This window comes from Coloeus monedula (assembly GCF_965178545.1).
Source record: "Coloeus monedula genome assembly, chromosome: 21".
In the NCBI taxonomy this organism is placed as follows: Eukaryota; Metazoa; Chordata; class Aves; order Passeriformes; family Corvidae; genus Coloeus; species Coloeus monedula.
In genome coordinates this window covers 10745364-10761631 of record NC_138801.1, presented here as the reverse complement: position 1 = coordinate 10761631, position 16268 = coordinate 10745364, and the positions used below count along the sequence as shown (strand labels likewise).

General features: G+C 46.4%; 1 protein-coding gene across 1 annotated transcript in view; it reads right to left on the bottom strand.

Annotated features, from left to right (window-relative positions):
• RABL6 (RAB, member RAS oncogene family like 6) overlaps positions 1-16005 on the bottom strand; it is a 50437-nt gene extending 34432 nt beyond the window's left edge. The window contains exons 1-3 of the mRNA XM_082295405.1: positions 15580-16005; positions 8063-8197; positions 3196-3243 (exon numbers count right to left, since the gene is read on the bottom strand). Of these exons, the coding sequence (XP_082151531.1) occupies positions 3196-3243; positions 8063-8197; positions 15580-15709 (313 nt within the window). The 5' untranslated portion in view covers positions 15710-16005. The remainder of the gene's footprint in view (positions 1-3195; positions 3244-8062; positions 8198-15579) is intronic.
• Positions 16006-16268: the final 263 nt, after the last annotated feature.

Genomic DNA, 16268 nt, shown 5'->3' with positions numbered 1-16268 from the left:
AAAAAATATAATTTGATCCCTTCAGTCATGTATTGGAAAATATGTGGGAACCAAAGTGGCAGAAGTTACAAGAGACAGGAATTCACAACTGTTCCTGACTCCCCTGCATTCAAGCAGCTTCTCTGCATTCAGGATCTGTTACTGAATCTGTAAGAATCAGCTTTATGACCTACAGCAGTTACACAACTTGCTGCAAAGCCAGAAAGATGAGTCAGGATTGTGACTTTTGCTGAGAGGGATCTTTCCTGTGTTCTGTCAGTTCCAAGAGTAGCAAAGGAGATGGTATTTACTACACACGCCACACAAAATCCAGTACAATCCACAGCCAGAGGCAAGCTCATCTTGGGAAGATTTTAACAAATGGCAGCTTTCCAGACATGATCCCAGCTCCCTGAGCAGGCCCAAGGAGAATGCAGCAGGCAGCAGGGAAGTCTGGATTCCAGGGAGTCTGCACATTAAAAAAAAGAATCCCAAATAGTCACAAGCCAAGAGGAGCAGCACAGTCTGGCAGCTGCCATTCCCACTGCCTCACCACACTAACAAACCTCACAGCTTTTAAGCTTTCACAACACACCTCCCCACATCTCCAAATTATCATCTGGATGCCAAATAACCAATACAAAGCTAAGACACCAGCCAGGCAGGGTCAGCAGAGCTGCCTCTGCATCCCAGCGGATTCTGGAGGGAAAACACACACTGCTGAACCAGCAAGGACAGGGAGCACACTTCTGGGGAGCACCACAGAAACAGCACTCAGTAAAACCACCGTTAACTTCAGCCCAGAAATGTACACCAAGTTTTCGGGGTGCAACTCCTGCAATTCCCCCCAGCCCCCTGTGACTGCAGAACAGCAGTACTGCTCAGCAGGGGAGAGCCCAAAGCTGCTTTACACAACTGAAGCTGAAAACTGCAGTTCATGGATGCACCTGTCAGTTAAGCTATAACCCACATCAGGGCTTTCCACACAGCTCCCCACATCATTCAAAGAGAGGTCTCCTATTTCCTCTGAAAAGGAAATGGGGAGACACTGGCAAAAGAATTTTAGCCTGGAAAACTTTATGTTGAAATGTGTGTTCAGAACACGCATTTTTTGACAGTTTCAAATCCAGCCTGATAAATGCAGTGTTCTGCCCAACTCTAAATATGCACACTAGCCAGGATCTGGTAGGCAAGGAAAAAAAAAGGAGGATCAGGTCTTGTCAGCACTATGCTACAGCAGCACTGGATGCTTTACTACTGCAAGTCTACAGCCCAGTGTGGCTCTCACCAAAAGCATCACGCAGGAGGATTTTTTGTCCTAAGCACACAGAAGGAAAACAAAAATGTCATAACATTAGGATGAAAGTTAGATATGAGCAAGCTCTTAATGCTTAATACGAATTTTCCTGAAGTTGTGCTTATGAGGAATCCACAATGCTATGTCAGTAGGAAAGGATTTGATTTCATTAACATCACGATGATCTGCTTTTTACACTGCACTGATTGAGCACAACTGATTGCAAAAAACCATACGTATCTGTGGTCCATAAGTACGGATATTAACAGAATGAGCTTTATTTCAAAAGAACATAAAGTGAAGGGAAGAGAGTCCTTTGAGATTTCCAACACAGGCTCTGCTGTCAGAAACTAAAGCGGGACCAGAAGAGCTGTTACCAACATCTGCACATAGCACATCCCGTCCCCTTCGCCAAAAAAACAACAGGTCTCTAGTTGAGAAGATGACTCTGCTCAGAGAAGCTATTCACAGAAATAAATGCTGGAACCACATGATTCCCAAATTAAATATCTATCTATTCATACCAAAGCTGCAAGGCAGCAGGAACACAGATGTTTTGCTCAGATTCCAGCCCTCCACTTGTTATCCCACAATCCAAAAGCCAAACTGTAATCAGACTGACTTCAGCAGTAACTCTGGCCTAAGCAAGGTTTTGTCTACACTGTGAAAACTGGGACTTAAAACACTAAAAAGATAAAGTGCTCAGGATTTTCATTTAAAGTTCCTGGCTCAAGTTTACCCTGAAGGCTCCATTAGGTATCTGAACTATAGATGCTAACTCTATTTGTCTTTTTTTTTTCTCTATTTCAAATACAGTTCAGCTAACATGAAAAACGACATTTCTCCTTTTCCCACTCCCTATTTTACTTTTTCTCTTAGTTTTTGGTGTAACACAAGTGTAAGTTGCACAGGTGATGCCTCTGTGATGCTGTTCTGCTGAGGAATGCCTGAGAGCAGATTCCAGCTAAGGCTGCAGGAAAGGCAGCACCAGACAAACCATCAAAGTTTGAGTTTCGATGACTGTGGTCAACAAATTTGACACACAGAGACACCAAACAAGGGACATAACTCACAGAGCAAGAGCTGCTCACCTGCACAGCTCTTTCCTGACCATACTCACACACTAAACCAGGAGCCTGGCTGGTATTAAACGCCTCTTAGAAGCCAAACAACACCTGCATTCGGGGCTACAGAATGGGCTGCTGAGATTTACATCCGAACCCCAAGCCCATCCAGGAACAGATCCCACTGCCTCCCAGTATGCACTGCATCCAGACTGTGTCTTCACAGATGTTTTGGGGTTTGGTTTTGCTCTTTATAAAGCAAAAGTTTATACTCTGACAAAAATTGAAAACTAATGAAAAATGTATTTATATATAATAAAATTTTCCTTGGCTAAGCATTTAGAAAAGGTTTTGGAATGCACATATTGCATCTTCTGTCCTAGTGAATTTAAGTAATTGGCTTCTCTTTCATCCTTCCCCCCTGCATACATTACCCACTGCAGCTACACTTTTACCAATTTAACAACAGAATGCCTTCACAAAAACAGCTCAACAGGAACTTTTATAACCAGAACAAAGAACTCAGAACCTGTCTAAACATACAGGACACTATAAAGGGGAGCAGGTGAAGTTTATTCTAAAGCTCAGAGAACCAGAATGCACAGAGCAGCAGGCACTTCATCTGTCATGAGCATGTGGAACACTGGGTCTGATCTGAAGTTCAGATTCCAGATAATGGGTTCTAGCATAGCAGACCCACCTCTCCTTTCCTTACTCTTTGTGGAAATGATATGAAAAAATACAGATATTTTTAAAAGCAGAAGTAAGCAGGTATTTCTGAACTCCATGTAAGTTTTTAATTAAAATTGAGAAAGGACAATGAATCTCCATTAGAAAGTAAGTTATAAATCTTACCTTTGTCAACAACATCCCAGACTTCAACTTTCACAATGTCATCAGTGGCTGGAAGCACAATAAAACACAAAGGGTTAGAAGGTTTCAGTAAAACACCCATCACTCAGAGAGCCCAACCCAAAGCCAACATGGAGGAATGTCAAAAGAAAAGCAAATTCTGGGCAAGAAGAAAACCCAACCACAACAAGAGAGCTGATGAGGGTCCCAGCTGTCCACCAAAATCATGCTATCTAAAAAACTTCATAAATACTCTTAGTCACATAACTTATTGCTGGATTTCCTTGCTGGCTCATGTCAGGTTTGAAGCACGTTATAAGTATTTTGTGTAGATTCTTTTCGTAACATAAAGAGGTGTACAAAGCCTTTCAAAAAAGATGAAAATCTGTCTAAAAATAAAAATTTTGAGGATAAAGTCTGGTTTATAAACAAGGCATACAACTGGAAAAAGGAATACACATATTTAAGAAAGATCGACCTTACAGCATTTCCATGTGAACGTGACAGCCAGTGCTGAGAGTCCTGCAGCTACAGAAACCCATTCTCTCTGCATATTTCCAGGTGCATTTTATGAAAAATAAGGTCTCACTAGCAATTTTGCTTCCTATTGAGCTGCAGCATCAATAAATTATAACCAGCAATATCTATCTTGAGTTGTTAAAATCTGAAGCAAGACATGCAGAATTCTAACTCCAGTGATTGCTGGTACCCACAGGCAGCCACTTCCCTTTCGGGTGGCATGCAGGATGAGCAGCTCTGGTTCAATGTTTCCATAGAATCCAAATAAGCAGTCTGTTTTTCAGGAAGTTGTTCCAAGAAACAGCTGCTTTTTGGAAATGTTACAGGCTTTGAAGCAAAAGCTTGTACTTGGAGCAGCTCTGAACGTAAAGCTGGAATAGGAGGACAATGCCACAGAGTAGAAAATAATACCATAGGATGGCATGAGAGTTTATCTAAGTGTCATTATCAAACCAGGAAGCATTTCTATACAGAACTCACTCTTGGCTTAATTAAATGTTTCAAAATATTGTACAGATTGATTATGAATAAAGGAAAACTTTGATCCTTTGCTTCTGGAGAAAGACCCTTTTTTACATTTATTCATGAAGCAAAATCAGCCTCTGTTTTCCTCACAGTAATCCTGCTTCTCTTCCCATGTGCCAGCTGGGCAGGGGGCACTGGATGAACAGGAGACTCCCCCCCTCCCCGGGCCAGCCCAGGCAGTGCCTTGCAGGACTGAAAGCACACAGGAGTACAGCACCTGCAGCCCAAAAACTTCCGCTCACACCACGACACTCCACTAATTAACTCAGTCCCTGAACATTTCTCTAGATAATCGAATCAGGTAGGGTAAAGTCCAACCTATGAATCACTCACCTGGCACCCAGCTGAGCCAGCTCCTCCCCCAGGCATTGGCACTGCAGGAGCTCTCCCTGTGCCCCTGCAGGTGCTGGGACACAGATCAGCTACTGGAGGTCTGCCCCCTGATTCCTGCCCCGCAGCTGGCAAGGCAATCCCAGTGCCTTTCCACAATCAAGGTTTGCTGCAGAAGAGGTATTTGCCTTCCCCAGGTTTTGCACGGGCTCAGGAGGAGCCCAGGAGGCTGCCTGTTCTTTCCAGGAGTGCCGTGTGAAGCAGCACATCGGGACTAACAGTTCAGAGAAGTGAGGCCTTGGGCTGACAAGGGAGCCTAGCACTGGCACTTTGCTCCTGAGCTCTCCACCTCCTTCCCAGGAGCCAAACACACCCTCAGTTAGGACGTGTTGGCCTGCTGAGTGATTCGCACAGAACTGACACCCTGCTGAGCAGCAGCAGCCCCAGACAGCTGAACCCCCTAACCCCACAGACCTGCTTTACACCCTTCTGGATGACAGGAAGGGCAGAATTTCTCAAAGAAAACAACTGCATGAGACCCAGGAAAACCGTATTTCCACATGCTCTTGCTAGCTCGTAGCCAGGAAGTTCTTCCCTTTCATCACTAGTGTCATTCCTGATTATCCTGATCATGCAAGAGGATAATTACTTTAGTGCTGCTGCGTTGGCTTTGGTGTGTGACTCATACCCAGCAGCATCTCACTCGAAGCAGCTCTGTGGCAGCAAAAAGAACTCCAATTTATCCCTGCAACTCCCTAACTTGGATTAGCACAAACCAAGGATCAAAGCGCTCTAAAGGTCTGTCCTGAGCTGCTGTTTGACCAATGGCACACTGAACACTGCTTTCCTTCAAAATGATGGAGAGCCATGAGAAGTCTCCAATTGCAAGAAAGCTCGTTTAAAAATAAGAATCATCACATTGTGGGTGGTTCATCACCAGGAACTCACAAGCTCTCAGACATTTTTTACCCTCATTCAATGACAAGATATGGATGATCATATGATCTGGATCACATATCCTACAGTGCAAAGTAAGTCTGCTATCCCTCACTCCCCCCCCTCAGGCCTTCAAAAAATCTGAGCACAACTATTTGTCAATTTTTATTTCAGACTCCCTTTCTGAGGCTGCCAAACAGAGAATAAAATTGGTGACTAGTACAATCCAAAAAAGTGTTCCTTAAGGTCAGGAATGGTAATTCCTTACTTGGACACAAAAATTACAAATACCCATTAAAACTGGCAGAGAAAAGCAACTTTGTTCATTCTGAATAAGAAGTAACTCAAATTCCTCTACCTTTATTAATTCCTCCAGTATAAAATCTCTGAAGGTGCTACATTTTGCATCTAAAATTAAATTCTTCTAAGACCAGGAAATGTAAGAATCCTTCAATACTTGACAGTGATTTAATTAACGTCTGTAAATATTTGCCATCAACTACCTCATAATGTTTATTCAAGGTAGCTTGAGAGCATGAACAGAGGAAAAACAAACTTTATTTTTCCTCTACAGATTAACTTGGCCAACAGGGCAGGATTTAGACCTGAACCAAGTACTCTGAGTACCCGTATCACCAATCTTGGATAGAAACTTCTCACAGCAGGAAACAGACTTTACAATGTCTTTAAAATGAGGGCTGCTTTTTGAAAAACATTTTAAGAAACTAAATGGAAAATTTTCTATATTAGTGGAAATTATTACTTAGACCATAGACCATGTTTTACAATGTAAAAGAAACACAAATGAAAGGCACCATTTCAGGTACAGCCTTGCAGGTAGTTTGACAAGGTCAGCAACACTTCACCCTGAGAAAAGTCCATCAGCATGTGCACACACTGTGGTCAGCTCTGGCCACGGAGCTCTACAGAAACGCAGCACACCAAGGTCAGAAGTGGGCCCTAGAAATAACCCACACACCTGTGGGTCTCAGCACACAGCAAAGCCAGCCTCAGGTGTAGGTGTTTTCTACCCCAGGATTGCATCAGTGTTGAAAAAGCAGTGCCTGAGCCTCGACTCAGGAAAAGAAGTGCAGACACAGGTGAGATGACTGCATCTTCCTCCAAACACCTTTTTGCATGTACACATTTTGTACCTGTTCATGGACACAGTTAGATATGAATAAGCCTCCTAGAATAAATTCCAGACTCCCAGGCTGTTTCTACCTCAAGTGTTGTGTAACCTGCACCCATCAGAGAAGAAACCAAACTCTGATGCTTGAACCCATGATACTTCAGAAACCCACAATTAACACTTGATGCATTCTTTACACTTGGACATCTAGGAAAGAGGAATTTTATTTCTTACTCTGATCTAAGTCTGTTTAGGCTGAAGCATTCAAATTTGATTTTGGAGATAGTTTCCATCATCCAACTTGTAAGCTCTGTGTTCATTCCTCAGTAACTGATGTGCTGATATCCTGAGAGAGAGGAAGAGGAGTGAGGGGAAGGATGCCACAGCTAACATACACCATGCCAGAGGTTTGGCTGTAGATGGGAAACACCAGTGTGTGACCACAGCAGATCTGCTGGTGAACACATCCTGTGGATGTGTGAGCATTCTCACGAGTCTTGGGCATCATGGTATCACCTGGCAATACAAATCTGGTGGTGAATCAGACAGAGCACTCAATTTGGTGCTCATCCCACTGCACAGGGTGTTCTCCCAGCTGGGAGGAGCTGGGCAGTACCTGATTCAACAGAAGATCAGAGTGAGGCAGATGGACAATGTCTGATAATGACAAAAAACTGCTGACCTTTTTCATACAGCACACTCAGACTGACAGAGCACTTTCATACTGAATCAGGAGTTCATCCCACAAGTCTGTGGCATTCTTGATCAGCAACCTGAAAGGTGGACTTAATGAGCTGTTGAATCACAGCCTCATGCAACTTCAGTGCCTGCAGTGTCTTCTCCAGGTGGGATACAGGGCTTGCAACCGGGAAAGTAAAAATTAAAAACCACATCTGATGACTCAGACTCCAGCAAGAACTTAAAAAAGGCACTGGCACTTCTGTGCTTCAGTAAGACAGCCTAGAGCTAATAGTACTACAATAATTTTTGAAGCATCATCTTCCCCAGTCACCAGATGCTCTTTATATTTTCATCAGTGAAATCCAGTTTGCACCATGTATTCACTTCTAGGCAACACAGTAACACCCAAAGCAGAGTGGGCCTCAGAGACAGATTTATACAATAACCCCTCCTCATTAACATGTCAAGCATATTACAAATATTTCAAATACTTTAGACCACCTATTAAACACTTCCCTTGAATTATGGCTTCCACAGACATATTCTTTAGCACTTATAATACAGAGCTTCTGACAAAATTAAAAACATGACTAAGAAACTATGAATAATAAATTAAAAAGAGTGATGAGAGACCATTTTGTCTCCCAAGCAGACAGAGAAGAAGTAAGAAAATGAGGCTGCGGTGGAATTTCCTCCCCCAGGGCACTGTCCCATGACTGTCACTCCCTCCACCCTCTTCCATCTTACTTTTGTAATTCCAGTGGATGCTGGTGACTTGGATCTCCTGAGTTGGAATATATTCCTCAATAAATTTCTTTCCCTGCAGTCGGTGCCAGAGTGTGGTTTTCCCAGTGTTCCTGTCCCCTCGGATGACAATTTTCACTGGAGAAAAGAGCAAGCAGACAAATAAAGTGATTAAACCAACTTGAAGAATGCTGTGAAAAGCATGTTAACTTTTTGCAAGCATTATTCAGATGTAATTAGTCCTCCCATACTACACAGGCACGATGGGGTTCGTTAGAAAACATGAGCCTCAGTCATTTAAATTAGTGTTTATTCAGTAACTCACACCAGCTCAGCAGAAAGAACCAACAGCAAGGTTGAATCTTCAGAATCTGCACAGCTTGAGCCTCTGCTCTGTAATGGGCACACTTGACCCCTTAAGCAAACCAGCAGCAGTTTGGTTCAGGCTTTAAAGGAAGCAAAGGCCTGAGCCCCAGCTGGACCAAGAATTCCTCTAGGAAAGACAGAGAGGAGCAGTGACACAGCCAGCATTGATGCACGTGAGCTTGGAACACCACACCAAGCATGGATTAGCACAAGAATACCAGGTGGCTTTTCCAAGACTCATGTATCAAGGAACAAAGAAAGATGGGGGCACAAGCAATCTCCTGCACACCCTGCCCATCGAATGCAATCAGACTATGAGCCCCCACGCCATCCCATCACTATGACAGCCGGGGCGAGCCTCCCCTGAGCCCTCCGTGCCCAGCTGTGTGGCTGCAGGCTGGGGACCTCCCCTGAAGCTGGGACACCTCTTCAGCTTCTCCTTGGGGCAGAGACCTTTTACCCCTGCCAGATCAGCAGTCTAATCCAAGCTCTTTCTAAAGACCAACTGTCTGCCAGTGAGTCTCCCCTTTCACTGGGACACCTCTCTAAGTCTGAGGTCCCTTACCTGGGAATAAAACATCCCTCCTTGCCCAACAGATCCTCAGTAAGGGACTGATGGCATGTGGAGTTAATATTAATGAAATTGATACTCAGTATTAATTACTATAAACTCTGTATAGATAATTCCATTAGACATAAACTGTCCAAGTCCAAATCTAAGATTGGACCCAGATGCACCTAAGCTCCATCAGGAGTTTAGAAAGGGGGTCCCCTCTGAGCCTCATAACCCAACAGGAGGGTCTCTGTGTCACTTTTTCCACCTCAATTCTAACTTGATTTTCCTCGGGGTGTTTCATGCATGTGGTCAAGTAACAGAGTGAACTTTGCCATCGACCTTTGTCAAGTCACACTTTAACAATATCATATTTAGAACGTTTTTGCTCGTACAACTGCTGCCCATTCTTTAAGTGATCTAAATCACCCATTTGCAACATCCTCCTACCCTCCTGCCTTCTCTACCTCTCCCTGGCCCTTACTCCTACTTTGTCATACCTTATTCCCTTACCAGCCTTTTCTGCACGGCGTTTCCTTCCACTACCTCCTCTATCCTTTCCCTTTCTCCTTAAACACCTCTCATGCCTTGAGAGAACAGAATCACAGAATGATTTAGGTTGGAAAGGACCTTTAAGATCAACTATTCCAACATTCCCTCAGCACCACCAAGGCCACCCATAAACCATATCCCCAGGTGCCACATCCACATGGTTTTTAAGTCCCCCCAGGGATGGGGACTCCACCACTGCCCTGAGCAGCCTGTGCCAGTGCTGGACAGCCCTTTCTGCGAAGAAATTTTCCCTAACAGCCAATCTAAACCTCCCCATGAGCAACTTGAGGTTGTTTCCCCTCCTGTTACTTGTTACTTGGTAGAGGAGCCTGACCCTCACCTGGCTACAACCTCCTGTCATCAGGCCCTTGTGCTGGTTGCTTCAGTTTAGACAGAAACACACTCAAACTCTTCCAAGGAAAGCAAGTGTCCAAAATATCAAAAAGTGTAGCAATTAATATGAACTTTCCAGAGTGAATTCAAATGTTATCTTGTTCTTTCTGAAAACACTACCTATTATTTTCTAAATTTTCTGTTACATTGTGGAATTTTTTTTTAAATGCCATTTTTGTTTTTAGTGGCAACCACACGGCTACTGGAAAACGTAAGCTGATCTAAACTGAATTTTTATTCTTGTGTTTTGATTTGGAGCTGTGATCCCCTGGAAAATGGGCCACCTCACAGACACCTAATGGCAGTCAGGTGATTAGCATTAGGTTGTGCATCATCATTTGGGCAAGGAGATCTGAGACAGAAGGCTGCCTTCTGCTGCAGTTCAGGAGCTGCTGCAGGCATTTCAGAGAAGAGCTGAAGAGGTCAACTTGAAGATAAAACATACACAAAGTCTGTGGAGGAGTTCTGTCTAGTGCTGCAGTTCCACTGTGCTTTTGTTCTTGTACACATAGGTTTATTCTTTTTCAGAGCTGTTTATTCTTTTTCAAAACTACTTACTAACACCACACCAGGATAATAAACGCAAAAATGAACACAGTATTTACAGGCTGACTTCAGTTAAAGGTCCCAAAGGCAAAAATGAACACAGTATTTACAGGCTGACTTCAGTTAAAGGTCCCAAAGGCAAAAATGAACACAGTATTTACAGGCTGACTTCACTTAAAGGTCTCAGAGCATCTCTGCAGACACAACAAACGAGTTCCTGCATTTCCTGTCACCTTGTGTGTGATTGTTTCCTACTTACAGATGGTAAAACTATCAACAGAACATCCCTTCGATTTTTTGGACTCATGAAGCAAGTCCATGGCATAGGCAGAATGAGACTCCATTTGTCCCCTTTCAAACCCAAACCTTTCCAAATGCTCCCACTGCCTGCCCGAAAATGTTCAAATTCATATCCCCCCCACCCCAGAATGTGGCAGGAGATACTAAAACAATGAGTTTTAGGGGCAAATAGACCCTTCCTTAAATAGTCAGGCTGCTCTCAAGGTGCGCTTTCAGGATCACTACCAGATGATGTGGTTGTGAGCTCTCCCCAGAAGGAACAGTCTTACCTCCCCTGGGACTTTCCTCATGCCAACACCATTTTTTATGCACTTAAACATGGAGCTGGATCAAGAAACTGAACTGGCTGAGAAATAACCTCAAAATTATCCATTTTCAGTTTTCTTCTTTAGCTCCAGTGCCCAGCTGAATGAGCAGCATGTGGGAGGCATGGCTGGAGTGCAAGGGAATCCCCCCAGCCCTGATCAGCTCACGTTTAGATCAGTGCAAGGTGCTTGTGGCACCACAAGCTCAGTCTGAGCAGGTCCAAGGGCCCCTTCCAGCTCCAGCATTCTCCATTAGGATCTCTCTCCTCCTACTTAGTGCACAAGTTCTCACTGACTCTTTTCCTGAAGAAAGAAAAAGTCTTTAAAAACAGAACAGGAAGAAGGCAGGTGACACAAATCACTTTTAGCAAAGCCAATTTGGGACTTTGGCTGGGGCAGGTGTCCTCAGTGACAGGCACTGGCAAGGCAGGAAGAGCTGAGTGAGCTTCCAGTGCACAGCCAGGCTGGTGCACCATAGGCCTGGGCTGTGGCTGAACGTGGAAAGAGGAACAGTAATTATAGGTGAGGTTAATGCTGTCAAGTAAAACTGTTGCCTTATTTTGATTTGAAGTTAAACCAGTACTTACTGCAAACAGCCAGAGGTTTGTAGCAGACAGGAGAATTATCTGTGGGAAGAAGGGTAGGGATGGGGAATAGATCAAGAGGCAAGGAAAAAGCTAAACAAATCACTTTATTCATATTGTCATTGCATCAGGAAAACCAGAGGGATTTCCATTCTCCAGATGGGGAGATGGAAGCAGAGCAGTGACGATACAAGCCCAGAGAACAGGTCTGAGACCAACTCAGAACTAGAAATGAGGAATTCCCAGCTCTGCCCATATTCCTCCAGGACTTGCAAAGATCCACAAACTAATAACCCCATGGAGAGGGTCAAAACCTTACCCTCATTAACGTCTTTGGGACTTCAGCTGAAATGCTTTGAGCTTGTTCTGCTGCCAAAAGCAGCACCACCTGCTCTGCAGACCCCCCCAGGCACACTTCCCGCAGGTACAGGCCAGCAGCACGCAAAGCAGGGCTGGCACATGCTGCACAAACACCTGTGTCAGCCATAGGGGAAAAGAAGGTGGGAAGTGGCAGGAAGAGGAGAAGCCTTTCTTTTGGGAGTTGTGCTGAATGGAAATACTTAACAATGAGTCCGGGAACTATGACTCTAAAGCAACACAAAAGAAGTAAGGACTATAATGCTTACTAAAAAGGCTTACTAAATGTACTAAAATACATGGTATTAGTTAAGTTTTGTCTTTTAAGGAATATGCTAGGCAGAAAAAGTAGTAAGGAGAGAGAGTGGGGGAATTCTTGGAGCAACTGCCTTTGGTATACCAGCACTGGTGACTGTTCAGCCTGTGCTCCAGGCACACCCAGCAGTGGGGTTTGTCAAGTGGCACACTGGACGCAGTGTGTAAAGGCCAGAGCCATGTCTGGGGAATAGAATGGATGAACATTTGGCACCCCCATGTCTTTTGTTCCTGTCCCTGATCAGCAAATCCAAGGAAATGCCCAGCCAGAACCATTGTTTGCCCATCACTGCCTTACATAAATGGTCACGTTTGAGTGCCCTGGTGCTAAATTATGTTCTGCAACTGCTCTTGTAATTTGTTCAAACAAGCACTGCTGCCAAAGGCATGAGAGCCACTTCCTCCTACTTGCTCTTGCCATGGCCCCTCATGGGGTCAGCACAGCCCTGGGAACAGCCACACAGCATACCTGATCCAGGGTATCCCAAGCAGGAAAACAAGACTCAGTTTTCACAAAGACTGGTTCCCCACCCTTGGAATCATGATCCCTTATAAACATTCCAGCCATGACATACATGGCACACACCCACATCATTTTCAGCTCTGTGCTTTCTGAGTGCTCAGGGAGATCTGGTGTTTACCAGACGCAAACCACAGCAGCTCCATGCAGATGGTACAAAGTGTGTGTGATGGAATGCAGTATGGAAATGCTCCTGTTTTACAATACCATGTGCCAAGCAAAGGACATGATTACTGCCAAAGGCTGGTACCAGCCTCTCTTCTCATCATTTTATTCGAAACCTAAACCTTCCCACCTTGCAATGCTCTTCCTTTTGAAAACTTGACTGTGTGGGAGAGGGACCATCAAAACAAATCATTTGGGTTCAACTTAGTGTTCTATTTTACTCAGGGTCTGTAACTGACAGTGCCATTAAAACACCTCACAGCCTTCAGCACCACCTCAAGCACGGGGCTGTCTGTTACAAAATGTACCTGAGAGCCGTAGGGCTGGCACAGCAGGGGCTGCTCTGCTGCTCTGAGCCCAGTGAGGCAGCCAGAGCCAGGCATGAGGCCTGTGTCTCAGTCTGCTTTATCAGTGAACAACCCAAGGTATTCTCAGCACACTAAATATATTTCTGGAAAGAAAACAGGCTTCATTCAGGTTCTTTAGTGGTCTAATGCAGCAAAGAAACATTTCTGCAAAACAAATCCCAGAGCCCTTTGGTTTAGGTTTAGGCAGCTTCAGGGAAACAGAGGAGTTGTAAAGATCTGTGTGTGCTAACAGTGGCTCCAAACCTGCACTCCTCTGCTGAATGTTAGGGATTTGCCAAGAAAGGAGAATTGGCAATGCACAGGACTTGCAGCTCTGCCCTTCCTGAGCAATGGCCCTTGTAATGACATTCCTTCACAGCCCACCTTCAACTGAGACCACCTCACCATGCTGGAACGTTTCCCATCTACCCCGTGCCATGGCTACAGGGGGTACCTGGAAGCCCTTTCGTAAGCCAGGCTGTGTCTCCTATAAATATTAAATAACAGTGATGCTGGGAAGAGTTACTATGGAGATTGGAAAGCTTGCCTTAAGGCAGTGACAGAAAGCTGCAGTTTTATTTCAGCTATAAAGCAGTAACTAGAACACAAATCCTGGTAAGACAGAGCACAAACCAAAAACCTTTCCTGAGGCTTTCAGTAATGAGACAAAAAGCAGTGAAGCTACATTTGACATTTTTGGCCTTGCACGAACAGCAGGCAGGTACCATCCACAGGTCTGGCATGACGCAGTCACCACGGAGCAGAGCTGGTCCCATCCTGTGCCAGCAGGATGCAGCTGATCCCTTCTGCCCGCAGCACAAACCTCCCCTGTCTGAGAAGTCAGCTCCTGGCTCTTACATAATTCACAAGCTGGTATTAGCTACCTGATCTCCAGCACTCAGCTGCCAGTGCAGCACACAGGTCTTCTGGGCTGTGGCCACACAAAGCCTCTGCACAAACCAACAGTCTGAGACCAGCAGATCTCCAGGTACGTGTTTAAGGACGCAGTGCTGTGTTCCAAGGCAGCACTTTATTCCTCACCCCATCTTTCACTGGAAATCCAGTCTCAACAATCACACTGCTGCTGTTCACATCCAGGACTGCTTGCTAAGACACTAATTCTATAAATTAAACAGCACTGGCATATCTGCAGATGTGCTATGGGTAAAGGCACCAAATGCTTCTCTAGTAAAGTAGAGCACTTCGAAACCTCAGTCCCAAAGCACAGTCAACAGCCGTAACATTAAACAAAGGAAAAAACACCCCAAACCCCAAAGTGCTAACTTCATCACGTTCTGTTTCAGACCGAGATCCAACAGAAGCTCTATTTCTTCAACGCGTGTGCCTTCACAGAAAATATCCAGTGCCACGTTTACAAATCAGTCTTTTTCCCACCTGCCAATCTCTCAGCCTTCTGCAATCTGCTTCCCCTGCCTGCCTGGATCCACATAGATGAGCTGGTACTTGCAGCACTCTCTGGAACCAGCTCTATTTTCAGCAGGAATGACATAACTGCTCTGCCTGCCTCACAATTGTTACTTTGGGACGTATTTCACATACTTGCAGTGCCCTCCTGAAACACTGTAGTACAAATCACCTTTACTGAGCTCCAAGGGGAAAATGCAGCACTAAGCCTCAACACTGAGAGGAAAGGAATTCTGAAAGCATTCCCCGAGAAAAGAGCAGATATATCAGTTGCAGAAAAGACAGTCAGGATGAAATGATGTACCAAGGGCACACAGAGGTATTCACTGTCCACCTTTTATTAAAGCCTGGCAGGGCTGAGCTTTTTAATAGACTCTTATCATACAACCACTAGAGCTTAATTATAAACACCATTATCCTGGGCTGCAGAGAAAGTCACCCACGCACTCAGAGGAGTTACCCTCTCGATGCTTGAACTGACACAAACTGATGTACAAGGCGCTCTCTCCTGTGCCACAGCCGGCAGGCAGCGCTCAGGGACGCTGCTGCACCGCGGGTCCCGAGTCCTGCACCGAAAGAGAAAAGTTTCCCGTCCCTCAATCCTCCCACGAGCTCCAACATTTAACTCCAAACTTGGCTTTGAGCGAATGCGGATAAAAGCACCAACGTGCATCAGGAAAGCACACGCACTCCCAGCCCCTCTGCGGTCCCCGGGCACCCCACGGGCACCAGACGGCGCCGCCCGCCTCCCCCCGGGCCGGCCGAGCCTCCCGGCCCAGCGCTCCGACTCACTGTTATACTGGACTCCCTTGGCGAACCTCCTCTGCAGCGCCTGGTTCATGGACTGCAGCCCTGCCGGGATGTTTTTGTCGCGGACCGCAGCCTGGTCCGAGCCCACCAGCTTCTTCAGGGCCGAGAACATCTTCGTGGTCCCACACCTGCACCCCGGGGAACGAGCCGAGCGCGGGCTCAGGGGCCGGGCGGCCGCGGCGGAGGCACGGGGCGGCTCAGGGCTGCGGCGGTGCCGGCCCGGCCATGCGGGGAGGGGGTCTGCGGGCTCGGCCCGGCGGGAGGAAGCTGCGCCGGGGGAGGGGGGGGGGGCACTATCGGGGCATGTCCCGGCGCGGGGCGGTGGGGCCGGGCCGGGGTCCGGCGCGGGGCGGGGGGGCCGGGGCCGCTCAGCCCCGCCGGGGGCCGGTGCCGGGGGCCGGGCGCGGGGAGCGGGGGCGGCGCGGGGCTCCCGCCGCCGCCATCTTGCCTCTTCCGCCTCACCGCGGGGGGCCGGGGCACGCGCGGCGCGGGTACGGAGGCCGGCGGGGGACAGAAGGGCGCGGAACGCGGTCGCCGCGGGGACCCCCGGGAACTCCCCCCCGTCACCCTCTCGAAAGCCCAACCCACCCAGCAGCGTAACCCCCACAACCCCGGCCATGCCCTCCTCGGACCCCCACAGTCCCCCAAGATCCTCGCGATCCCCTCCCGGC